Source organism: Xenopus laevis, chromosome 5L (assembly GCF_017654675.1).
Source record: "Xenopus laevis strain J_2021 chromosome 5L, Xenopus_laevis_v10.1, whole genome shotgun sequence".
Taxonomy (NCBI): Eukaryota; Metazoa; Chordata; class Amphibia; order Anura; family Pipidae; genus Xenopus; species Xenopus laevis.
The window spans coordinates 170,400,579-170,427,838 of NC_054379.1; the positions used below are offsets into that span (position 1 = coordinate 170,400,579).

A 27,260-nucleotide genomic window follows, 5' to 3' on the forward strand; every position below is an offset into this window, starting at 1 on the left:
GGGAGAAATAGAGTTAAAGGGGCAGAGAGGGAAATAGTATTAAAGGGACACACAGAGAGAGAGAGAGTTAAAAGGACAGAGAGAGATAGAGAGAGAGAGTTAAAGAGGCAGAGAGGGAAATAGAGTTAAAGGGACAGAGAATGAAATAGAGTTAAAGGGACAGACAGTAGAGTCAGTTGGGGCCCCTCCCATCAGGTAGAACAGTTCTGGGCAGAGACATCAGTTCATTCATTCTGTGCTTTGCAGTCAGAGCAGGGACACTGTGTGAATTTAACCCTTCTATTGCCAAATACCTGCCCCCCCCCTCGCATAGGGTTTCAGTAAGGGGAGGGGCTCTGTGATTCATTGAGGTCACAGTAAGTGAGTGTGACATCATCTCCTCCCAATTCCTGGCTGCTAATTCCCCTGCCCAGGGGATGGTCCTACTGACGTCATCTCACCTGTGTGTGGGGTATATAAGCCTTCAGCCTCAGCAGCATCTTCATCACTGGACTCTCCTCCTCCTCTCTGCTCTTCATCCCACGTAAGTGATACTCCTTCTCTACTTCTCTTCTCTCATATCCCCCCCATACCTGCGAGCACTGTCTGTACTGCTGAACCCTAGAACCCCAACATCCTCACTTCTTACTCATCTCCAACAGGGGGCAGGGCTCAGAGTAGTAAGAGATTTATTGGGGGACAGGGGACTGTGGCTCAGAATAGTAAGAGAATTATTGGGGGACAGGGGACTGTGGCTCAGAATAGTAAGAGAATTATTTGGGGGACTGTGGCTCAGAATAGTAAGAGAATTATTTGGGGGACTGTGGCTCAGAATAGTAGAGAATTATTGGGGGGACAAGGCTCGGAATAGTAGGAAATTATTGGGGGCAGCTCCCCAAGCAGGAGGTTGTAGCTCAGAATAGCAGGGGCATTACAGGGGGAGGGGCATATGTCAAAGTAGGGTGCTATGGAGCATTATTTGGGGGGCTACAGGGTGTTGTGGTTAAATTAGAGGGATTGCATTTTGGGGTCCTTGACTTTGAATGGGGTCTGGTCTCATTCTGTTTCCCCCACAGTGAAATGTTGTTTTGGGGGGACTGGGAGAGGGGATTATGCCCATTCCCCATTACTGGGTGGGGTGCGTGTGCCAGTGTCTGTGCCAATGTCTGTGCCAGTGTCGGTGCCAGTGTCTGTGCCAATGTCTGTGCCAGTGCCTCCGCAGTACAGATTTCCCAGCATACTTTTGGCAGGGGACACACTGAGTCACTGGGGCTGTTTCCAAAACTCCCATTTGTCCTATAAGAAAATAATTGAGTTATAGCAGCTGCCCCGCCTGGATACATCGCTCTCAATGCAGCTACTGAGGGGTTAATCCTAGAGGAAAGGGGCTCAGGCCATTGCATCACACCTGCAACTGTTTAATTGAACCTTGAATTGGCTGCAAGGGATGCTGGGAGTTGTAGTCCAACTGGTTGCCCCTCTCTGCAGCAGATACTTTGGCAGCAACTCCCTGTTCCATATTAACTATTAAAGGCAGTTAAGCCCCATTGCCCCTTCCACCTTATAGGCAATTCTGGGGGGGGGGGCACCCAGACACTTTAACTGTTTGTGTGCTGGGTAACGTTCTTCCTCTTATGGGTGGAGTCAGATGAGTAGAATTGACATAGATACTAAGGTTGGGAAATACACACAGGGCATCAAGCTTAACCCTTTAATTACAGACTTTTTTCTCTGAAAAATTAACTCTCTCCAGCCTGGTCCTGGTGAGCACAGAGTCAGGCAGGTCTGTATATATATATTTTATTTTTTTTCTGGCAGCTGATATATACACCGTTATGCACATAACCCAAATGACAGCTCATGTCAAAAAGAGGTTTTTTCCCTTTAATACTTGCTCTGTTGCCCCATGTGTTTGCTTACTAGCCCTCATTCCTACTATAAATCATTGCAATGACCACCTGTATGGACCTGTATGATGCCCTCATTTTATCATCATCATTTAACATCTTCTTCACTACTAAAGACCATCAGTAAGTGTGAGATAAAGAACTGGACGTTCAGATCTCCTCATTTCGTCTCTCCCATCTCTGTCTTTTTCAAAGACATTCAATAGACTTGTATGGCAAAGAACTGCAAGTGCAGACAACTTCATTATATCTCTTACCCATCCCTGTCCCTTCCAATAACTTTATATGGTGAAGAACCAAAGGCTCACAGCTCTTCCTTTCTTCTCACCCATTTCACACCCTTCAAAAAACCCTCAGTAACCAAATATGCTGAAGAACCAGAGGCTCGGACATCTTTATTCCATTACCCATCTCTGTCCCTTCCAAAGGCTCCTAATACCAGCTAGATGGGGAAGAACTAAAAGCTCACAGCTCCTCCTTTCATCTCACCCATTTCGCACCCTTCCAAAAACCCTCAGTAACTGAATATGTTGAAGAACCAAAGGCTCGGACATCTTCATTACATCTTACCCATCTCTGTCCCTTCCAATAACTTTATATGGTGAAGAACGAAAGGCTCACAGCTCTTCCTTTCATCTCACCCATTTTGAACCCTTCCAAAAACCCTCAGTAAACGAATATGCTGAAGAACCAAAGGCTCGGACATCTTCATTACATCTTACCCATCTCTGTCGCTTCCAAAAGCTCCTAATTATTAATAGACTTGAGGCTCAGTTCTTCTCATTTCGCATCTCTGTCCCTTCCAATAACTTTATATGGTGAAGAACCAAAGGCTCATAGCACCTCCTTTCATCTCACCCATTTTGAACCCTTCCAAAAACCCTCAGTAAAGAATATGCTGAAGAACCAAAGGCTCGGACATCTTTATTACATCTTACCCATCTCTGTCCCTTCCAAAGGCTCCTAATACCAGCTAGATGGGGAAGAACCAAAAGCTCACAGCTCCTCCTTTCATCTCACCCATTTCGCACCCTTCCAAAAACCCTCAGTAAATGAATATGCTGAAGAACCAAAGGCTCGGACATCTTCATTACATCTTACCCATCTCTGTCCCTTCCAATAACTTTATATGGTGAAGAACCAAAGGCTCACAGCTCTTCCTTTCATCTCAACCATTTTGAACCCTTCCAAAAACCCTCAGTAAACTAATGTGCTGAAGAACCAAATACTCGGACATCTTCATTACATCTTACCCATCTCTGTCCCTTCCAATAACTTTATATGGTGAAGAACCAAAGCCTCATAGCACCTCATTTCATCTCACCCATTTCACACCCTTCCAAAAACCATCAGTAACCAAATATGCTGAAAAACCAAAGGCTTGGACATCTTCATTGCATCTTACCCATCTCTGACCCTTCCAATAACTTTATATGGTGAAGAACCAAAGGCTCACAGCTCTTCCTTTCATCTCACCCATTTCACACCCTTCCAAAAACCATCAGTAACCAAATTTGCTGAAGAACCAAAGGCACAAACATCTTCATTACATCTTACCCATCTCTGTCCCTTCCAAAAGCCCCTAATTCCTAATAGACTTGTGGCTCAGTTCTTCTCATTTCGCATCTCTGTCCCTTCCAATAACTTTATATGGTGAAGAATCAAAGCCTCATAGCACCTCCTTTCATCTCACCCATTTTGAACCCTTCCAAAAACCCTCAGTAAACAAATATGCTGAAGAACCAAAGGCTCGGACATCTTCATTACATCTTACCCATCTCTGTCCCTTCCAATAACTTTATATGGTGAAGATCCAAAGGCTCACAGCTCTTCCTTTCATCTCACCCATTTCACACCCTCCCAAAAACCATCAGTTACCAAATATGCTGAAAAACCAAAGGCTTGGAGATCTTCATTACATCTTACCCATCTCTGTCCCTTCCAAAAGTCCCTAATTCCTAATAGACTTGAGGCTCAGTTCTTCTCATTTCGCATCTCTGTCCTATAAAATAGCTCTATATGGTGAAGAACCTTAGGCTCAGACCTTGTAATTTCATTTCACCCATCCCAATCCTTTACAAAACCCATCAGTAATTATGTATATAGAAGAGCTAAGAGTCTAGATATTTGATGTCTCATTTGATGTCTCCCATATACATTCTCCACTCCAAAAGTCATGAGGAACAAGGTGATATTTTTTCACATTAATGTTCTCTACCTCAAGCCTCAAAAATTCCTGTTCTTTTAAAAATATGTTTTTTCAAATCTCTTTTCCCCCCTCATATCTTGGTTACTCTTGCCAGGCCACCAGGAACCTATACAATGAAGACTGCATTGTTGACACTGCTGACTTGTTATTTGATCCTCACGGCTTACACAGGAGCTCGACCCTTTGCCAGAAGTATGTTTGATAGCCACCAGCTTGGGTTAAATGGGCTGTTAGGTGATGAAAACACACAGGCACTCTTGTACTTCCTAAGGGAAAAAATTCAAAGAGAGATGGAAAGAGGAGACCCTCGTGTTCAGCTCAGGCTCAGCAAAAGTTCCCTCTCCACAGGACATCAGGATTTAGTTTCTGCTCTCAATGTGATACAAACTGCATTCCAGGAGGGCATCCCAGATGAGTCTGCCAAAGGCTTCTTGGAAGCATTTTCTGATCGTTTGAAGAGAGAGGACCCTCCTATCTCCATAGACCTGACATTCCACATTCTCAGACAGATGATAGAGATTGCCAAAACCCAAAATCAGAAGCAGCAGGCTGAACAGAATCGAATTATTTTTGACTCTGTGGGGAAGTGACCTCCAAAAGAACCACGGACAGCTTTCTTGAGCCAAAGCTCCCTCTCTTGATTTTCCTCCAAACATGGGACAACCCCATTTCTAGCACAGCTGAGACTTGAGTGCACATGGGAGTGTGGGGGTCAGTGGACTCATGGAAGCAAGAGGGAGGGTTTGACAAGGTGTAAATATTTGTTATACATGTTACAAATTATATGTTGCTAAGAGTGGAGCTTCTATTTGCCTTAAGGCCTTTACTCCATCCTAATGGGACTGGGCCTTAATTTTCCTGAGGACCTATCCTCCAACCCCTAAAAATTATCATGCTCCTTTTTAAGACCTTTTTAGAACCATGTCTCCATAATCTTTAGGCCCTCTCCCCACCTTCCTAAGATCTCCATACAGTATTTGACTTACATTCTCCTTCAACCTCTTCTTCAGTCCTCCCACGGATCTCTTCTTATTAGCTTATGACCTCTCCTCCCCTTTCTGTAGTCTTCTTCTCCATTATTCTTAGAATATTCCCTCCATCTTTCTGAGGACATTTCCTCCAGGCAAAATTATAAACAGGGCGATCCAATGGTTCTGTTATTTGAGGCTTGTTGGCCTTCTCATCTCATTGAGTATCTCATTACTCTTACTCTATATTAGGTCTGCTTGGCTGGGAAACTAGAAGTATTTCAACATTTTCCATGAAAACTACAATGCCAAAGCCAATAAAATGATCTCTGAAGGACACATATCCACTAGTGAGCTGTCTGTCTAGTTTGCCAAACTCCCCTGCTGTACTCAACGACCCATGCCTTGTAGGATGATGCCAATTGTGGGTCTCTCAATGATAAGACCCATCGGAAGGCTGTTGTGGGAGACAGGTGATGGGTGCCAATGGTACAAAGAAAGGCAACAATGTCTGTCTGTCTGTGCCCGTGTCTATGATGATGATGATGCCAGCTAGAAGCACATGCACCTTTATTGTGTCTTTTGTTCTCATAGTAAGTCGCTGCCTAGTGTAGTGTCAAATAAAGATGAATATTATGATGTTTCACATCTTCTGGCAAATGGCAAGTGTCGTTTATTCATCATGTCGCCCCTGAAATGTTCTACCAAAACTCTGGACTTGTCAGTTCCTCCCAGTGATACATTCTCTCTATCCCCAAACTGTGGGTGCACTGACCTATCTCTGTCCATATAGGTGCGACCCAACTGCACTCACTAAGCCTCCTGGTCCCCCCATCCCTAGAATGACATCTTTGCTCCTCTACTGGACGAGGAAAGAAAAGGAAAAGACCTTTATACGTGTTGCTGCAGTGTGGGATGAAGGGAACAAGCACAGGTAGAACAGGTGTTGGTAAATAGATTGGATACCTCTTTCTAGATACAGGGAACCCCTTAGCACACCCCTACCTCTTATACCAACTCATGTACCTCCCAATAACCCCCATGATACCCCCACTCTATACTGGTCTGACAAACACAGACAGCTCATTGGACAAAGATGCTGCTCATGTGGGAAAGTTTAGGGGTCCAGCCTGATCTCAGGTACAAAGGTGTGTGTGTGTGGGGGTCACAGCCGCAGCAAATTGTCTCTTTTCTGCCTCCTATCTCTATAAAGACTGGTACATGCAGCACATATAGTGTTAATACAGGGTTAAATGGCATTGTGTAGAGCTATAACTATGGAGCTTGGCGTATATTATGCCAACAGGTGGGTCTGGCAAAGTCCAGATTTAGGCTGATGATGTCATTTAGTTTGTCCCCTAATGTTGTGCCACCCTGTATAGACCCTGGCGCAGCTCTGAGACATGGCATCCATCAGGTTTAACCCTTCACTCAGTTCCTACCACTCAGCTTGTACCTGACCCCAACGATAAGTCGAATCGCCCATCGGATTCTGTTCTCTATTTCTTCCCGATGTGGAAAAGCAATCGGATGTGTCTCTTATTTACAGGTCAGATCAAACAGTAGGAACCTCTACCTGCTGCGCAAACAGTTCATCTAATAATGAGAGGGCAAAAAGGGGGAAAGGAAAGAAGAATATCCAGTATGGAAGGTTCGGGAGCAGTAAGGTGCACTTACTAATTCTAACACAGGGTCCAGGTGCTCAAGCCCCAGACCTTCAGCTTGGGGAGGTAACGTCATACATTCTCAATTCAATGGCACACAAACTGGACTTCACTCCAAAGTATGATGCAAATAAAATAAAAATGATTACATAAAAAGGAATATCTCAGAGGGTGACCCTACGCGTTTCATGCCTTGTGGGCACTTAGTTATAGCCCATCATACTTTGGAGTGAAGTCCAGTTTCTGTGCCAAATTACCATTGAATTGAGATACAAACAGTTCATCTGCCTGGAGACCAGCCCATGCCGTGTGTAATTACTACCCCTATGGGCAAAAGTGCGACCCCTAGTGTTCAAGCTCAGAGTTTGTGCCCTGGGGAAGGTTATGCTCCTCTCGCTGATAAATACTGAGGTGCATCATTGGGGTACAGTTCAACCCTGACACCCATGTGCCTCTCCCCCTCCTGAATAGAAAGCTGCCAAGTGTCGGTTGTGCAAAGTCCAGCTCTGATCTTTTTTTACAGAGATTTGAAATCCATTATTTTCTTGCCCCAAGGTCCAATCTGGGGGTGCAAATTAACACCCAACAGTGCCTTGTAAGCGCTATATCTGGGGATCCCGCAGCTGCTCTACAAATAGCGTGTTATTTAGTCTGTACAGGTTCCCCCCTTTCAGCACTGTGTTGTTCCCTGTCGCATGGCTACATATAAGTCAGTGCAGCCTGCAGCATGTGCATTAATTACTGAGCAATATTACATCCCAGATATCATATTATATTATATGACAAGGAGGAAACTGTGATCCAGACAGGCAGTGCTGTCAGAAATAACCCCATCTCTATACCGACTCTCTCTATTTGTCCCCAGGTCAGTGAGTCCGTCTGTCTTGTCTCAGCCCCAGAGCCATTGGGCCCGGGTTACACCTCGGCTCTATCTGCCTGACTCGCCAATCATATAGAAATACTCAGGTACTTTGGCTTATTTGCATATTTCCCACAACCCTCTGCTTCATTGTCTGATAGAGGAGCAGGGATCCAGCAGACTGACAGTTGGGAGGAGAGATGGAGGGCAATTGGGGGCTAATGTGATTATTGTATGACGCACACATGCTCCCCCCCCCAGGATTGATAGGGAGGCTCATGGCAAGTGACAGGGATTGATGGGGGCCCGACAGACTGACAGATTAATATGACATTTAGTGAGACTTCATGTTTGGGTTGTTTCTAATCTCATTAATCTGTGCAACTGTCACATATAAATCAATTCAGCTCTCGGCCTGAAACAATGGGGCCCCCGGTGCTACTGACCCCCACTCCCTGTAGCAGAGGGGATACAAAGGGGGTGATGGGATTCTATAATTCACCCCCTGCAGAGATACAGAGGGGACATGGGGTTTGGGGGCAACACATAAAGTAATTCCTGCCCCTTGTGCCCCCAATTCTAATATCATTTACTCCTAATCCAGAAACAATAAATCTACACTCACTCCCCACATGTGTCCCCATTAGAGAGACTCTCTGGATAAGGGATCCCTCTGTATTGGGGTCACATTTGTAAATAGGACCCAGTATCAACAGTTCCCATAATAATCCTGATTTCCAGCTGCCATTGGGGTGGGGGGGTGCAAGGAAATCCCCCACAATCCCATGCGCTGCCTCGGGGGCCGGTTTATTAAAGAGACGTGTGACGAGTGATATTCGGGGGCGGATTTGGGAAGAAGGAAATTTTATTTGGAGTCAAATGTACAAAGAGAATAAAAAGCGACCAATCAGATTGCAGAAAAGTTGTAGCAGGAGAAATTGTGGGGGGGGGGGGGGCAAGTGTAAGTGTCAGTGAGAGAAGTGACCATTCCCAATGCCCGGGGGGGGGGTGCCAGTCCTGCCCATATGTGATTACTTGGCACAGGGACGGGCCCCCAATAGTCCCACATTCACCTCAGCAATAAATATTACTATTGGGGTGCAGGAAACAATGGGCCTCCCCTAATCACTAGTTCCCTAATACTGGAAGGACGGGGGAGTGTGTAACCCCCACATGTGCCCCCCAGACACACTCACTGCACCTATGGGGGGGGGGCATTTATTGTGCCACAGGGAGGGATGAGTGTGAGAGACGTGTGACACAAACACTGGAACATCAATGACCTGCAAAAGAACAAACATAATAACCATTAGAATACTACAGTCTCCAGGCCACGCCCCATATAGATACCCCCAGGCTCCGCCCTGTTTGTCATACAGACACTCCCCCTGGGCACTGAGAGGGGGGCACCACCCAACTCTCACAACTCTGAAACTACAGAACTCAGAGTAACAGAGTAACAGAGTAAAAGAGTAACAGAGTAACAGAGTAACAGAGCTCAGAGTAACAGAGCTCAGAGTAACAGAGTGTCACGATCGCCGCCCGGAGCAGGTCCAGGAGCTCCGGGCGGCGCGTCCTTCCCTGCCGGCGTCGCTTCCAAAATGGAGGTGCCCATGGCCGCCACGTGGGTAGCGGCGCCGGCGCGATGACGTCAGCGCGCCGACTTCGGCGCAAGGACGCCAATGACGTCACTATGGTGCCAAATTTGAAAATAAAAACGCTACCTAGACGCCAGAATGGCGCCCAAGTATAGGAATCATTTCCTGTGAGTATCCTGGGTTCCCTGTGAGCTTCTATAGCTAATCCTGTTCCTGATTGTTATTCTGACCCTTTGCCTGGACTTTGGACTTGTTGTTATCTGCCTGCCTGTGAACTCTTGCCTGGATCCTGACTACCCCTTTTGATTAACCCTTTGGACACTGCGACCTTGCTCCCTCAAGAGGGCTTCCTCCTCGATCCTGACTACATCCCTGGAGGGAGCTCCCAGCTCCCTGACACAGAGTAAGAGAGTAATAGAGAAACAGAGCTCAGAGTAACAGAGCTCAGAGTAACAGAGTAATAGAGTAACAGAGCTCAGAGTAACAGAGTAATAGAGTAACAGAGCTCAGAGTAACAGAGCTCAGCGTAACAGAGTAACCGAGTAACAGAGCTCAGAGTAACAGAGCTCAGAGTAATAGAATAACAGAGCTCAGAATAACAGAGCTCAGAGTAACAGAGTAACCGAGTAACCGAGTAACAGAGCTCAGAGTAACAGAGTAACCTAGAACATAGTAACAGAGCAATAGAGCTCAGAGTAACAGAGTAACAGGCTCAGAGTGCTGGAAGTCATGGGTGTCTGTAGAAGGGGGTAAGATGCTTTAAGAGGAGGCACTTGTCCCACCCTGACTTCTCTGTTTAGTTCCAATAAATTGTTTGTAAATATAATTCCCAATAACACAAAACATTTGTTCTACTTCCCACCCCAAGTGTTAATTAATAGTCATGAGTAGGTTCATCTACAGTGGGTGCTGCTGCCCTTATATTCCTTTATTTGTCCCCCGTCCCCACATAATGTTCTGTTGGCAGGAGGTGGGGCGCAGGGGTAGAAATAAATTCTCACCTTCTGTAGGTTCTGTCTGATCCTCCTCCCCCGCAGTCTCCGTCTCTTCTGCTTCAACCACTTCCTCCTCCCCCGAGGAACCTGGAGAAGAGCAGCAGCCATATTGTTCCTACATCTTCATCCAGGTCATGGTATATCTACTATAGGTCAATCTATAACAACTGGACTTGCTGAGTAATCAATGAAGACGTTTCACTACTCATCTGAGCAGCTTCTTCAGTACAACTGACTGGTGTGGGAAGTTCTGGGCATATAAACTCTTCCACTAATCCAATCACAATGGCACTGATTGTAACTCCTGAAATTGATTGTGTGTAGTTACTGTGATCGGATTATCCAATGTGTCATGTGACTCCTAGATACAGCTGTTACATGTGAGAGTTACATGAATGGATGTGTGACGTGTTCTGAATCCCCCGGGTACAGATGTAGAACACATTGTATGTAGCAGACAGGTGGTGTCGAAGGCCCCCGCCTCTGTTCAGGGATGGTTTCTCCACCTTGACATGAATCGCCTCTTTCACTCCTCGTTCAAACCAGCGTCTTCTTTATCCAAGATTTGGACCTTGTTATCTTCAAAGGAGGGTCCCTTGTCTTTTAGGTGTAGAAAGACCCAAAGGATCCAACACCAAAAGAAAAACAAAGTGGTATCCGGAGTCCAGTGTAGTGAGGAGAGCACAGATCTATACATTGGGGAGACAAAACAACTGCTCACCAATCGAATGGCTCAGCACAGGAGGGAGAACTCTACAGGGCAACACTCAGCTCTTTCTACACCTAAAAGACAAGGGACACTCCTTTGAAGATAACAAGGTCCAAATCTTGGATAAAGAAGTCGCTGGTTTGAACGAGGAGTGAGAGAGGCGATTCATGTCAAGGTGGAGAAACCATCCCTGAACAGAGGCGGGGGCCTTCGACACCACCTGTCTGCTACATACAATGTGTTCTAACATCTGTACCCGGGGGATTCAGAACACGTCACACATCCATTCATGTAACTCTCACAAGTAACAGCTGTATCTAGGAGTCACATGACACATTGGATAATCCTATCACAGTAACTACACACAATCTACACCTCTGTGAGTTTCTCTGAAGAGTTACAATGTCCCATTGTGATTGGATTAGTGGAAGAGTTTATATGAACTTCCCACACCAGTCAGTTGTACTGAAGAAGCTGCTCGGATGTGAAACGTCTTGATTGATTACTCAGCAAGTCCAGTTCTTATAGATTGACCTATAGTAGATATTGTTTCTACTTATTGCTCAGTCCTGATCCTTCCTACTAATCCCCTCCCTGTCACTAGTCTATGAGGGGCCCCAGAGTCCTCACCCCTCCTTAAAGCTCCTACACATGAGACTGGGGGGCTGCACAATGGGGGGAAATTAGTGCTCTCAGTGAGGGGGTTCCTTTATCTACACCCCCCAACACTACCTTTGTTTTACCCACAATCCTTTGCTTTCCCTAGTCACAGACCCTCCCAGAATCCTTTGCACCTGTCAATGGCCAATAAGGGAGAGGCAGGAGACTGGAATGTTACCCCACTTACACCCGCCCACCCTGAGCCGACTGCCCCCCAAAAAAAGGAATATTGCCCCCACCTGACTGGAAATCGATGGTTCGGAGCATCTCGGAGACGTAATCCACATTCACTGAGAAATGGTCCATGTTCTCATATCCAGGCTCAGGGCGCTCAATGGTGGAGACTGTGGACATGTCTGTGATCCTGTGATAATTCAGCACATACTTTATATCCACCATATTTATATTTATATACCTTATATCCACTATATATATCCACTATATTTATATATATATAAACCATAATTTTTGGTGAGAGCTGTGAAGATGTGGAATTGTCTCCCAGAATCTGTGGTACAGGCTGATACATTAGATAGGTACAAGGAAGGGTCGGATGCTTTATTCACCAGTAGCTCCTCCCAGCAGACAGGAGGGAGCCAATGAGATTAGAGGAAAGGGGTGTTACAGGGAGAGCTGGGAAGTGAATCAGTGGTACAGGCTGATACATTAGATAGGTACAAGGAAGGGTCGGATGCTTTATTCACCAGTAGCTCCTCCCAGCAGACAGGAGGGAGCCAATGAGATTAGAGGAGGGAAAGGGGTGTTACAGGGAGAGCTGGGAAGTGAATCAGGGGTACAGGCTGATACATTAGATAGGTACAAGGAAGGGTCGGATGCTTTATTCACCAGTAGCTCCTCCCAGCAGACAGGAGGGAGCCAATGAGATTAGAGGAGGGAAAGGGGTGTTACAGGGAGAGCTGTGAAGTGAATCAGGGGTACAGGCTGATACATTAGATAGGTACAAGGAAGGGTCGGATGCTTTATTCACCAGTAGCTCCTCCCAGCAGACAGGAGGGAGCCAATGAGATTAGAGGAGGGAAAGGGGTGTTACAGGGAGAGCTGTGAAGTGAATCAGGGGTACAGGCTGATACATTAGATAGGTACAAGGAAGGGTCGGATGCTTTATTCACCAGTAGCTCCTCCCAGCAGACAGGAGGGAGCCAATGAGATTAGAGGAGGGAAAGGGGTGTTACAGGGAGAGCTAGGAAGTGAATCAGGGGTACAGGCTGATACATTAGATAGGTACAAGGAAGGGTCGGATGCATTATTCACCAGTAGCTCCTCCCAGCAGACAGGAGGGAGCCAATGAGATTAGAGGAAGGAAAGGGGTGTTACAGGGAGAGCTGGGAAGTGAATCAGGGGTACAGGCTGATACATTAGATAGGTACAAGGAAGGGTCGGATGCTTTATTCACCAGTAGCTCCTCCCAGCAGACAGGAGGGAGCCAATGAGATTAGAGGAGGGAAAGGGGTGTTACAGGGAGAGCTGTGAAGTGAATCAGGGGTACAGGCTGATACATTAGATAGGTACAAGGAAGGGTCGGATGCTTTATTCACCAGTAGCTCCTCCCAGCAGACAGGAGGGAGCCAATGAGATTAGAGGAGGGAAAGGGTGTTACAGGGAGAGCTGGGAAGTGAATCAGGGGTACAGGCTGATACATTAGATAGGTACAAGGAAGGGTCGGATGCTTTATTCACCAGTAGCTCCTCCCAGCAGACAGGAGGGAGCCAATGAGATTAGAGGAGGGAAAGGGGTGTTACAGGGAGAGCTGGGAAGTGAATCAGGGGTACAGGCTGATACATTAGATAGCTACAAGGAAGGGTCGGATGCTTTATTCACCAGTAGCTCCTCCCAGCAGACAGGAGGGAGCCAATGAGATTAGAGGAGGGAAAGGGGTGTTACAGGGAGAGCTGTGAAGTGAATCAGGGGTACAGGCTGATACATTAGATAGGTACAAGGAAGGGTCGGATGCTTTATTCACCAGTAGCTCCTCCCAGCAGACAGGAGGGAGCCAATGAGATTAGAGGAGGGAAAGGGGTGTTACAGGGAGAGCTGTGAAGTGAATCAGGGGTACAGGCTGATACATTAGATAGGTACAAGGAAGGGTCGGATGCTTTATTCACCAGTAGCTCCTCCCAGCAGACAGGAGGGAGCCAATGAGATTAGAGGAGGGAAAGGGGTGTTACAGGGAGAGCTAGGAAGTGAATCAGGGGTACAGGCTGATACATTAGATAGGTACAAGGAAGGGTCGGATGCATTATTCACCAGTAGCTCCTCCCAGCAGACAGGAGGGAGCCAATGAGATTAGAGGAAGGAAAGGGGTGTTACAGGGAGAGCTGGGAAGTGAATCAGGGGTACAGGCTGATACATTAGATAGGTACAAGGAAGGGTCGGATGCTTTATTCACCAGTAGCTCCTCCCAGCAGACAGGAGGGAGCCAATGAGATTAGAGGAGGGAAAGGGGTGTTACAGGGAGAGCTGTGAAGTGAATCAGGGGTACAGGCTGATACATTAGATAGGTACAAGGAAGGGTCGGATGCTTTATTCACCAGTAGCTCCTCCCAGCAGACAGGAGGGAGCCAATGAGATTAGAGGAGGGAAAGGGGTGTTACAGGGAGAGCTGGGAAGTGAATCAGGGGTACAGGCTGATACATTAGATAGGTACAAGGAAGGGTCGGATGCTTTATTCACCAGTAGCTCCTCCCAGCAGACAGGAGGGAGCCAATGAGATTAGAGGAGGGAAAGGGGTGTTACAGGGAGAGCTGGGAAGTGAATCAGTGGTACAGGCTGATACATTAGAGAGGTACAAGGAAGGGTCGGATGCTTTATTCACCAGTAGCTCCTCCCAGCAGACAGGAGGGAGCCAATGAGATTAGAGGAGGGAAAGGGGTGTTACAGGGAGAGCTGGGAAGTGAATCAGGGGTACAGGCTGATACATTAGATAGGTATAAGAAGGGGTTGGATGGTGTTTAGCAAGTGAGGGAAGACAGGGATATGGGAGAGAGCTCATAGTACAAGTTGATCCAGGGACTGGTCCCATTACATTTTGGAGTCAGGAAGGAATTTTTCCCCGTCTGAGGCAAATTGGAGAGACTTCAGATGGGTTTTTCTTCCTCTGGATCAACTGGCAGTTACACAGGTTATATATAGACTTAATGTTGAACTTGATGGACGTGTGTCTTTTCTCAACCGAATTTACTATGTTACTATATAGACACCATACTGAGGAACAAAACAGGGCACTCACTCTGTATGTGAGTGTGTGAGTGTGAGTGAGTGTATGTGAGTTTGTGAGTGTAAGTGTATGTGAGTATGTGAGTATGTGAGTGTGAGTGAGTGTGTGTGAGTACATGTGTGAGTGTATGTGAGTGTGAGTGTATTTGAGTGTGTGTATGTGAGTGTATGTGAGTATGTGAGTTTGTGAGTGAATGTGTATGTATGTGTATGTGAGTATGAGTGTATATGAGTGTGAGTGTATGTGAGTGTATGTGAGTATGAGTGTATATGAGTGTGAGTGTATGTGAGTGTATGTGAGTGTGTGTGAGTGTGAGTGTGTGAGTACATGTGTGAGTGTATGTGAGTGTGTGAGTGTATGTGAGTGTGAGTGTATGTATGTGTATGTGAGTGTGAGTGTGTGAGTACATGTGTGAGTGTATGTGAGTGTGTGAGTGTATGTGAGTGTATGTATGTGTATGTGAGTGTGAGTGTGTGAGTACATGTGTGAGTGTTAATGAGGAAGCAGATATAATAGGGGGTTGTAATTGAATTAATTGTCTCCAGAGGGAGCTACTGCACCAACAAGTCTCACAGATCCCAGTCAGGGAATTCTGGGGACAGTTAAGCAACTCCCCACCTGAGGGCGCTGTTGGCAGGTGCTGATATGGGATTATAAAGAGCGAGTGTCTGTGTCATGTTACAGCAGCAGTAGAGACTCACTTCTTGATCAGCTCCTTAGCGTTCTGTGGGAGAGAGAAGAAACAACACTCAGTGACATACTCAGTACTCATATACTGACTGACCTATTGTACCCCTTATGTGCCCCTCTCTGTGCTACCTGCACCCACCATTATATTGGCCCCCCATATTCATGTCTGCTTAGTTACATGGAACAGGAAGAATGTACAGAGAAAAACATCCAAATGCATGGGCATGGGGATCTCACCATCAGCATAGAAAGGGGTTCTTTACTGTAAGGACAGTCAGGTTATGGGATTCCCTACCAAGAGAGGGGGAATGAGTGATTCATTGGTGGGGAGGAAAGGAGATCTCACCATCAGCATAGGAAGGGGTTCTTTACTGTAAGGGCAGTCAGGATATGGGATTCCCTACCAAGAGAGGGGGAATGAGGGATTCATTGGTGGGGAGGAAAGGAGATCTCACCATCAGCATAGGAAGGGGTTCTTTACTGTAAGGGCAGTCAGGTTATGGGATTCCCTACCAAGAGAGGGGGAATGAGTGATTCATTGGTGGGGAGGAAAGGAGATGTCACCATCAGCATAGGAAGGGGTTCTTTACAGTAAGGGCAGTCAGGTTATGGGATTCCCTACCAAGAGAGAGGAATGAGTGATTCATTGGTGGGGAGGAAAGGAGATGTCATCATCAGCATAGGAAGGGGTTCTTTACTGTAAGGACAGTCAGGTTATGGGATTCACTACCAAGAGAGGGGGAATGAGTGATTCATTGGTGGGGAGGAAAGGAGATCTCACCATCAGTATAGGAAGGGGTTCTTTACTGTAAGGGCAGTCAGGATATGGGATTCCCTACCAAGAGAGGGGGAATGAGTGATTCATTGGTGGGGAGGAAAGGAGATCTCACCATCAGCATAGGAAGGGGTTCTTTACTGTAAGGGCAGTCAGGTTATGGGATTCCCTACCAAGAGAGGGGGAATGAGTGATTCATTGGTGGGGAGGAAAGGAGATGTCACCATCAGCATAGGAAGGGGTTCTTTACAGTAAGGGCAGTCAGGTTATGGGATTCCCTACCAAGAGAGGGGAATGAGTGATTCATTGGTGGGGAGGAAAGGAGATGTCATCATCAGCATAGGAAGGGGTTCTTTACTGTAAGGACAGTCAGGTTATGGGATTCACTACCAAGAGAGGGGGAATGAGTGATTCATTGGTGGGGAGGAAAGGACATCTCACCATCAGCATAGGAAGGGGTTCTTTACTGTAAGGGCAGTCAAATTATGGGATTCCCTACCAAGAGAGGGGGAATGAGTGATTCATTGGTGGGGAGGAAAGGAGATGTCACCATCAGCATAGGAAGGGGTTCTTTACTGTAAGGACAGTCAGGTTATGGGATTCACTACCAAGAGAGGGGAATGAGTGATTCATTGGTGGGGAGGAAAGGAGATCTCACCATCAGCATAGGAAGGGGTTCTTTACTGTAAGGGCAGTCAGGTTATGGGATTCCCTACCAAGAGAGGGGGAATGAGTGATTCATTGGTGGGGAGGAAAGGAGATCTCACCATCAGCATAGGAAGGGGTTCTTTACTGTAAGGACAGTCAGGTTATGGGATTCCCTACCAAGAGAGGGGGAATGAGTGATTCATTGGTGGGGAGGAAAGGAGATCTCACCATCAGCATAGGAAGGGGTTCTTTACTGTAAGAGCAGTCAGGTTATGGGATTCCCTACCAAGAGAGAGGGAATGAGTGATTCATTGGTGGGGAGGAAAGGACATCTCACCATCAGCATAGGAAGGGGTTCTTTCAGTGGGGTAACTACCGGGGGAGCAGGGGGTGCAATTGGGCCAGGGCCTGCACCCCCTCAGGGCCCACCGGTAGATCGCGCCACTGAGTTTTTTACTAATTGCGGCTATACGGAGGGGGGCGGGGGCCCGGCTACACATCGCGCGCCAGGGCCCGCCCCCCTCTAGTTGTGCTACTGGGTTCTTTACTGTAAGGACAGTCAGGTTATGGGATTCCCTACCAAGAGAGGGGGAATGAGTGATTCATTGGTGGGGAGGAAAGGAGATCTCACCATCAGCATAGGAAGGGGTTCTTTACTGTAAGGGCAGTCAGGATATGAGATTCCCTACCAAGAGAGGGGAATGAGTGATTCATTGGTGGGGAGGAAAGGAGATCTCACCATCAGTATAGGAAGGGGTTCTTTACTGTAAGGGCAGTCAGGTTATGGGATTCCCTACCAAGAGAGGGGGAATGAGTGATTCATTGGTGGGGAGGAAAGGAGATCTCACCATCAGCATAGGAAGGGGTTCTTTACTGTAAGGGCAGTCAGGATATGAGATTCCCTACCAAGAGAGGGGAATGAGTGATTCATTGGTGGGGAGGAAAGGAGATCTCACCATCAGTATAGGAAGGGGTTCTTTACTGTAAGGGCAGTCAGGTTATGGGATTCCCTACCAAGAGAGGGGGAATGAGTGATTCATTGGTGGGGAGGAAAGGAGATCTCACCATCAGTATAGGAAGGGGTTCTTTACTGTAAGGGCAGTCAGGTTATGGGATTCCCTACCAAGAGAGGGGAATGAGTGATTCATTGGTGGGGAGGAAAGGAGATGTCACCATCAGCATAGGAAGGGGTTCTTTACAGTAAGGGCAGTCAGGTTATGGGATTCCCTACCAAGAGAGAGGAATGAGTGATTCATTGGTGGGGAGGAAAGGAGATCTCACCATCAGTATAGGAAGGGGTTCTTTACTGTAAGGACAGTCAGGTTATGGGATTCCCTACCAAGAGAGGGGAATGAGTGATTCATTGGTGGGGGAGGAAAGGAGATCTCACCATCAGCATAGGAAGGGGTTCTTTACTGTAAGGACAGTCAGGTTATGGGATTCCCTACCAAGAGAGGGGGAATGAGTGATTCATTGGTGGGGAGGAAAGGAGATCTCACCATCAGCATAGGAAGGGGTTCCTCTATGTTCCTGTTTGCTCACCTGCAGGAAGGCTGCCATTTGTGGCTCCTCCATGGACTGAATTGAGGACTCGACTAGTTTGGAGGTGACCTCCAGGTGGTCCCCATGTTGGCGGATGAGCCCCCGCACACACTGCAGCTTCTCCTCCTGTTGCCGGGTAACCATTTGCAGCAGTTCCTTCCTGCGCTCCTCCAGGATGTTGTAGAGGGAGTCGAATCGTTGGCTGAGGAGCTGCTTCTGGCGGCGGCTGTTATCCTACAGAGATTGGGCACAAGCTACAGTCACATGTATACAGGGCAGCCAGCAGCAATCACGGGGCCCCATACTACTAAATAAGCAGGGCCCTTGCCTTAGGGGGGCCTAGGTGGGCCCTGACAACAAGTAGAATGGGGCCCCAATGAAAAATGCTATGCTAGACTGACGACGCCCCATTATGCCAAAACCCTGCATCAGCCACACAGACTCCACCCACTCTATTGCAATCCCCACCCTCCACAATTTAAAAAAAAAATGTATGTCTCTTGGGGCCCCCCTACCACAGAGCCCCTGACTTATAGACGTGGGGCAGTTTTCCTGGGGCAACTCTATGTCATCTGAGTAGTAATAATGAGCTGACAGTTGCAAAGACCAATCTTCCAGACTTGTCATTTAAAAATTATTTATTTCAGTGCACTGGGTAAAGCCTTACGCGTCATTATGTAACAATGGGGATCATTTTCTCTCAAAGAGACACATAGAACAAAACAATATATTAATTGTAATATGCGCAATGTCATATTTCTTATGTCTTTTGTGTGATAAACAATATGTGGGTCAGACACACAGGCAGACGATTACTAGAAAGAGCCCGTGAGCACATGAACAACATAAGAAAAATAATGAGACTAATGTGGTTAATCAGTTGCACTTGTGCTGTGGAAATAATCTCATTATTCTATTAGGGACATAGAAAGTTGTGGCACCAGAGAGGGGGAGACATAACTAAGAGACATATATATATATATATATATATATATATATATATATATATTTATTTATTTTTTACATTTGTTTTTTGTGTTAGTTTGTATAAAGTTTTGGTTGTTTTGAATTAACTTTAAGGAGAGCACCAAGATGGCGACTAAGCAACCCATTAGGCATGGGGTTATCTAGAGTGAGGTCACACTGAGTGTTACCAATAGGGATGTTTCTTGTTGTACCATATGTGTAACTCTAGTATCTACAAAGCTGATTGGCTCTTTCTTGTTTTAAATATACTGTGTGCATGTGGCCTATGATTAAGTATCTGAATGATAAGAAACGCGTCAGGCTGTATCTTGTCCACTAAAATAAAAATGTTTTTTAACTGACAAGTCTGTCTGTAAGATTGGTCTTTGCAAGTGCTGCACATTTTTACTACTCAGTTATCTGCTCCCTCAGCTGACGCTTCTCCAAACTGGTGAGTCTTTACTTTGAGACCTAAGAATTTTACTGCAAATCATCACCTACCAGTGTTCTTGATTCTATTCATTCAGGGGACTCACCTCGATGCTCTTGCAGATCTCCTCCATCTGAGTGATGATTGCCTGGATCCGATCATTTCCCCCCACCAGCATGGCAATGCCGTCACTCAGCTCACTCTGGGGGTACAGGAATATCACAGTGACCCCACAATCCAAACTACACTGGTTGTCGGAGCAACACCTCAGTATCACACCCTGCCTGAGACTGGCTCCAGTTCAACCATCCAGGCCAATGAGGTTAATGATAGGGTTCCCAGATCCCTCCCACTCCTCACCCCCATGGTACCTTCTGACTTTTGTAGACACTGGAAAGAGGGGCCACCTCACAGTCCTTGTGGGCCCCAAAGACTTTGCACATGGAGCAGGTAGGGACCTCGCAGCTCAGGCAGTAGATGTTAATCTTCTCATCCTCGTGCTCTTCACACATGAGGTGCTGCTCAGATTTGGGGTTCAATGGCCTGGGCAGGAGGGGAGCAACAAGGTGCAGTTCAGAAATGACTCTCTGCTGGGTGGCCCTTCTATGTACTGACTACTCTTTACCCTACTGTGATCCATTAGAGTCTTTTATATAGTTCCCCCACCCTATGTTCCTATATGAGCCCCTCACCAATAAATGCCCCCCAATTCCACAGAACTTACCTGCTCGACTCTTGTTTGTAAATGTCAATGATATTTTCCACCAGTAGGTTCCTCTGAAGCCCGTACACCCCGTGTCTGTCCAGCACCACCTCATGGCGGCACGAAGGGCAGCGAAATCGCCCCCCAGAGGAGACTGTGCTGGAACCACGGGACTGCCATAGAGGATTAGAGGACTGGGGGACAGAAGGACATCATCAAATGCTTTTCCCATACTGAACCCTTTCTGTCCTGCCCCTATCTGGGGTAAAATTCATACATCTATTTCTAGATTGCTCCATACAAAGACCTTTCACCCTGCCCTGGGGGCAAAACTACAGATGTAGCATACCCGAGGTTGCATGGAGGTCATGTCGGGTGCCCAGTAAGGCCCTAATTAATGAGCAACTGCAATATATCTTGGAAGCATTGGTCACTTTAGCAATGTCATGGAGCCCTAAATGGAAGTTTCTGTGGAGCCCAGTAATAACTACACGTCTGGTAATACCTGTGAACCAAACTCAACTCTACCCTCAAATACAGCAGGTGCCTTAACAATAATCACACCCTTGTTCCTCCTCCTCCTCTTCCTCCATCTCATCACTCCTCCTACTGACTTCCCTTCATATCATTCCTCCTCCTACTGACTTCCATCCATCTTGTTCCTTCTACTGACTCCCTTCCATCTCGTTGCTCCTCCTACTGTCCTCCCTCCATCTTGTTCATCCCCCTACTGACTTTCATCCATCTTGTTCCTTCTACTGACTCCCATCTATCTTGTTCCTCCTCCTACCAACTCTCTTCGATCCTGTTCCTCCTACTACTGACTTTCCTTCAACTATGGTTCAGGTCAGTATTTCCAATGGACAACCAGCTCCACTGGTTGGCAGGACATTCCAAAACAACATTCCAAAGAAGCCCCACTGTTAGTCTGAGGTATTGTTTTCGCTCCAGTTGGTGAACATGGTCATTGCTAGCCAAAACAAAGACAATTCCAGGAGTAGTCTGACACGGTAGTCACTAATACACAATTGAAAGACTCCCAGCTGCCATGTTGCCCACATGAGCTTGGCCCAGAGCTCCAACTCAACCTGAGTGAAGGATCCTCCACTGGGGAACGTGCCAGAATTACTCTCAACAGATGACAGATGATAGCCCTGTCTGTGAGGAGTTATTGGGACATGAGTAGAGGTACAGGCTTAATACAGCTACTGGGCTTGTTTAGTGCCTGCTGTGTGGGAGCACCTACATACCTACCTACCTACCCACATACCCACTTCCCAGGGAACAAATGTGCTAGAGAAGGTCTTGAGAAGAGAATGTGTTCAGTTCAGTTGGTCCCTATCACATTCCCATCAGTCCCTGTCCCAGTGAGCTTACAATATAAGGTCCCTATCACAGTCCCATCAGCCTCTGCCCAAATGAGCTTACAATCTAAGGTCTCTATCCTGTGGTACCCAGGGGTGCTTAATCATTGATAGAACATATAGAACAAATAACAGGGGCAAGGGTGCCCATTATCTTTCTGCCTCTCTGTTACTATATTATTCCCAACCTCCCTGGTTGGACTCAGTACAGGGTCTGCTGCACAGGAATCCTCCTCCCCAGCCACTTTCTAATCAGAACTTTCTAATCAGGTATTGTTGCTGTGTATGCTGGACCCCTTCGAAATTTTCTTAAGTGGGGGGGGGGGGCTGGAAAGGGCTAGTTACACCACTGCCTGCAGGTAGGGGTCACAGACCTCAGTGAATTATACACTCACAGATACACACAGATACACATAGAGACAAACATACAAAGCTAAACATAAATAATGGATGATTAGTTCTCCTTTAAAGGCTGCCCTACAGAGTATTGATTGGGGCATTATGTGTTCAGCTAAAAACACAGAACAGAAATGGTTGTCATTTAAACTGATATTAAATCATTACTGTTCTCAATTTATTCCCTTAAGGAGTAAATATAGAAGCACCAAGAATCACCATATGTGGCTTAATATAGAAGTAAAGAAGTTAATAGGAAAGAAGAGAAAGGTATATGATAACTGCAAGTCTGCAAGTGCATTTAATGAATATAAACACTAAAATAAATGTTGTAAAACAAGAAAACAAAGATAGAAAATGAGGAACTGATTGCAACACATGCTAAGAGTTACCCCATAAAGTTTTCTTAGTATATTAACAGTAAGAAAATGCAAGTGTGGCTCAAATAAATAATGGAAATAAAGGTTATAAAAGATACAAAAAAGGCAAATGTGCTAAATCAGTTCTTTTCTTCAGTATATACAATAAAGGAGTCAGAGTTCCCAGGCTCACTTCATAGCTGCACTAATGGCTCAGCTGAATCTTTCCTCAAAATTAATGTGACCAGGGCCAGAACTAGGTGTAGGCAGAGTAGGCACATTCCTAGGGCACAAAGTTGGGGGGCACCAGGCATGTACCTTACCTGCCTTCTACCCCATGTCTTGTCCACTCTCTCCTACGCCATTCACGCTTCTATGTGTGGTGATGCACGTGAGCGTTGATTTGTGCATGTGGGGGCCCAGTCTCGCCATGACCAGCCAGTTTGCCTAGGGTGCCTGGTCAGTCTGACTCGGCTCTGACAGGGACCCAGGGCCACATGGAATAACCCTCTGGTAGTTTTGTAAATTCGGTTATAGTCAAAACTTAGTTTGAAGAAGAGAGGGTACAGAGAAGGGCAACTAAGCTGGTAAAGGGAAAATCTTAGCTATGAGGAAAGACTGGCCAAATTGGGGATGTTCACTCTGGAGAAGAGGCGCTTAAGGGGTGATATAATAACTATGTATAAATATATAAGGGAGAGTAATTAAATAGAGAAAGTACAGAGAAGAGAAACTAAACTGATAAAGGGAATGAAACGGATCAGTTATGGGGAAAGATGGGATTGGTTACACTGGAGAAGAGACAGTTAAGGGGATATGATCCCTATATATTATAGACATTGACTGGGGTAATGGGGTTGCTAAGACACAAAAAGCGAGTAGGTTTGTAAATATGCTGAATGACAACTTTTTATTCCAGCTCGTTCAAGAACCTACTAGGAATAACTCTCTTTTGTACCTGTAATAACTAATAATACTGAACTCATCTCTAACATTTGTGTGGGTGAGGGGCATTTAGGGAATAGTGATCATAACATGGTCTCCTTTGAGATTCTGTTGCAGAAGCAATTCTATAAGGGACCAACTAAAACACTACATTTCAGACGTACAAACTGTGACAGTATAAGGGCATCTCTGTGACATATTAAGTGGGAAATGCTTTTCACAGGGTTAAACACAGAACAAAAATGGGAAGACTTTAAAATAAATCTACTTGTCAGTATATTCCACTTGTAAGCAAGGAACATCGTTGTAAAACAAAACCTTTTTGGTTCAATAGAAGCGTTGGTGTTGAGGTGGGTAAGAAAAGACCTGCTTTTAAGGCTTTCAAGTTATCTGGTACAGCCGAATCATTTATAAGGTACAAGGAGGCCAATAAATCATGCAAAGAAGCTATAAGGCAAGCTAAAATTGCTATAGAAAAGGATATTGCAGCAAGCAGTAAAAAAAATCCAAAATTATTTTTTAAATATGTTAATAGTAAAAAAAACTAAGCAGGATGGGGTGGCACCTTTACTATCAGAGGGGGGTCAGATGGTTGATGAGAACAAAAAAAAAGCTCAGATTCTTATTTTTCATCTGTCTACACAAATGAGGAACCAGCTAATGAAGGTTTCCTTATTAATAGTCCCAATTCTAGTAATACAACTAATGATGCATGGTTCACACAAGAAGAAATTCAAGAGACTAGAACGTTAATATAAACAAAGGTCCGGGGCCAGATGGTATTCATCCCAGGGTACTTAGCGAGCTTAGCTCTGTGATTGCCAAACCTCTTTACTTAATTTTTCAGGATTCATTGAGATCTGGCATAGTGCTGAGAGACTGGCGAATTGCTAATGTGGTGCCTCTATTCAAAAAAGGATCCCGTTCTCAGCCTCGAAACTATAGGCCAGTTAGTCTGACGTCAGTGGTAGGAAAGCTTTTCGAAGGGTTAATAAAGGATAAGATACTGGACTTCATAGCAAATCATAATACTATGAGTGTGTGCCAGCATGGTTTTATGCGTAATAGATCTTGCCAGACTAACTTAATTTCTTTTTATGAGAAGGTGAGCAGAGACCTTGATTCTGGGATGGCAGTGGATGTGATTTACTTAGACTTTGCTAAAGCATTTGATACAGTGTCACACAGAAGGTTACTGGTTAAATGAAGGAATGTTGGCCTGGAACATAGTATTTGTACCTGGATAGAGAACTGGCTAAAAGATAGACTACAAAGAGTGGTGGTAAATGGAACATTTTCTAATTGGACCAGTGTTGTTAGTGGAGTACCGCAGGGCTCTGTACTAGGTCCCTTGCTTTTCAACTTGTTTATTAATGACCTGGAGGTGGCCATTGAAAGTACTGTTTCTATTGTTGCAGATGAGACTAAATTGTGCAGAACTATAGGTTCCATGCAGGATGCTGCCACTTTGCACAGTGATTTGTCTAAACTGGAAAACTGGGCAGCAAACTGGAAAATGAGGTTCAATGTTGATAAATGCAGGTTATGCACTTTGGTAAAAATAATATAAATGCAAGTTATACACTAAATGGCAGTGTGTTGGGAATTTCCTTAAATGAGAAGGATCTTGGGGTCTTTGTAGATAACAAGTTGTCTAATTCTGGGCAGTGTCATTCTGTGGCTACTAAAGCAAATAAAGTTCTTGTATAAAAAAGGGCATTAACTCAAGGGATGAAACATAATTGTGTCTCTTTATAGGTCCCTGGTGAGGCCTCATCTGGAGTATGGGGGCAGTTTTGGACTCCAGTCCTTAAGAGGGATATAAATGAGCTGGAGAGAGTGCAGAGCCTTAAGGTGGCCATACACGGGCCGATAAAAGCTGCCAACAGCCCGAGATGGGGGCCCCAGACGGGCTTCCCTGATCGAGATCTGGCCGAAAGTCGGCTTTGTACTAGAGAAAGTACAGAGAAGAGCGACTAAGCTGATAAGGGGAATGGAAGGGATCAGTTATGGGGAAAGGCAAGTTGTGATTGGTTACACTGGAGAAGAGACAGTTAAGGGGGATATGATCACTATATATAAATATATAAGGGGGATATGATCACTATATATAAATATATAAGGGGATATGATCACTATATATAAATATATAAGGGGATATGATCACTATATATAAATATGTAAGGGGGATATGATCACTATATATAAATATATAAGGGGGATATGATCAATATATATAAATATATAAGGGGATATGATCACTATATATAAATATATAAGGGGATATGATCACTATATATAAATATATAAGGGGGATATGATCACTATATATAAATATATAAGGGGATATGATCACTATATATAAATATATAAGGGGGATATGATCACTATACTGTATATAAATATATAAGGGGATATGATCACTATATATAAATATATAAGGGGATATGATCACTATATATAAATATATTAGGGGGATATGATCACTATATATAAATATATAAGGGGATATGATCACTATATATAAATATATAAGGGGATATGATCACTATATATAAATATATTAGGGGGATATGATCACTTTATATAAATATATAAGGGGATATGATCACTATATATAAATATATAAGGGGATATGATCACTATATATAAATATATAAGAGGGATATGATCACTATATATAGATATATAAGGGGGATATGATCACTATATATAAATATATAAGGGGATATGATCACTATATATAAATATATAAGAGGGATATGATCACTATATATAAATATATAAGGGGATATGATCACTATACTGTATATAAATATATAAGGGGATATGATCACTATATATAAATATATAAGGGGATATGATCACTATATATATAAATATATAAGGGGATATGATCACTATATATATAAATATATAAGGGGGATATGATCACTATATATAAATATATAAGGGGGATATAATCACTATGTATAAATATATAAGGGTATATGATCACTATATATGAATATATAAGGAGATATGATCACTATATATAAATATATAAGGAGATATGATCACTATATATAAATATATAAGGGGATATGATCACTATATATAAATATATAAGGGGATATGATCACTATATATAAATATATAAGGGGATATGATCTCTATATATAAATATATAAGGGGGATATGATCACTATATATAAATATATAAGGGGATATGATCACTATATATAAATATATAAGGGGATATGATCACTATATATAATTATATAAGGGGGTATGATCACTATATATAAATATATAAGGGGATATGATCACTATATATAATTATATAAGGGGATATGATCACTATATATAAATATATAAGGGGATATGATCACTATATATAAATATATAAGGGGATATGATCACTATATATAAATATATAAGGGGATATGATCACTATATATAAATATATAAGGGGATATGATCACTATATATAAATATATAAGGGGATATGATCACTATATATAGATATATAAGGGGATATGATCAATATATAAATATATAAGGGGATATGATCACTATAAATAAATATATAAGGGGATATGATCACTATATATAAATATATAAGGGGATATGATCACTATATATAAATATATAAGGGGATATGATCACTATATATAAAT

General features: G+C 44.5%; 2 protein-coding genes across 4 annotated transcripts in view; one reads left to right on the plus strand and one right to left on the minus strand.

Annotated features, from left to right (window-relative positions):
• Positions 1 to 243: 243 nt before the first annotated feature.
• ucn1.L (urocortin 1 L homeolog) lies at positions 244 to 5,244 on the plus strand. 2 transcript variants are annotated; one of them, XM_041562204.1, is made up of 2 exons: positions 244 to 523; positions 4,190 to 5,244. In XM_041562204.1, exons 1-2 carry the CDS (start codon positions 417 to 419, stop codon positions 4,683 to 4,685), a joined length of 603 nt encoding a protein of 200 aa, XP_041418138.1. In that variant the 5' UTR covers positions 244 to 416; the 3' UTR covers positions 4,686 to 5,244.
• A 3,189-nt stretch (positions 5,245 to 8,433) lies between these two features.
• Positions 8,434 to 27,260, minus strand: part of trim54.L (tripartite motif containing 54 L homeolog) — a 21,728-nt gene continuing 2,901 nt past the window's right edge. For both annotated transcript variants that reach the window (XM_041563694.1, XM_041563695.1), the window contains exons 3-10: positions 20,559 to 20,731; positions 20,206 to 20,377; positions 19,941 to 20,036; positions 18,439 to 18,672; positions 15,485 to 15,507; positions 11,788 to 11,912; positions 10,186 to 10,266; positions 8,434 to 8,869 (exon numbers count right to left, since the gene is read on the minus strand). In XM_041563694.1, the coding sequence (XP_041419628.1) occupies positions 8,862 to 8,869; positions 10,186 to 10,266; positions 11,788 to 11,912; positions 15,485 to 15,507; positions 18,439 to 18,672; positions 19,941 to 20,036; positions 20,206 to 20,377; positions 20,559 to 20,731 (912 nt within the window). In that variant the 3' untranslated portion in view covers positions 8,434 to 8,861. The remainder of the gene's footprint in view (positions 8,870 to 10,185; positions 10,267 to 11,787; positions 11,913 to 15,484; positions 15,508 to 18,438; positions 18,673 to 19,940; positions 20,037 to 20,205; positions 20,378 to 20,558; positions 20,732 to 27,260) is intronic.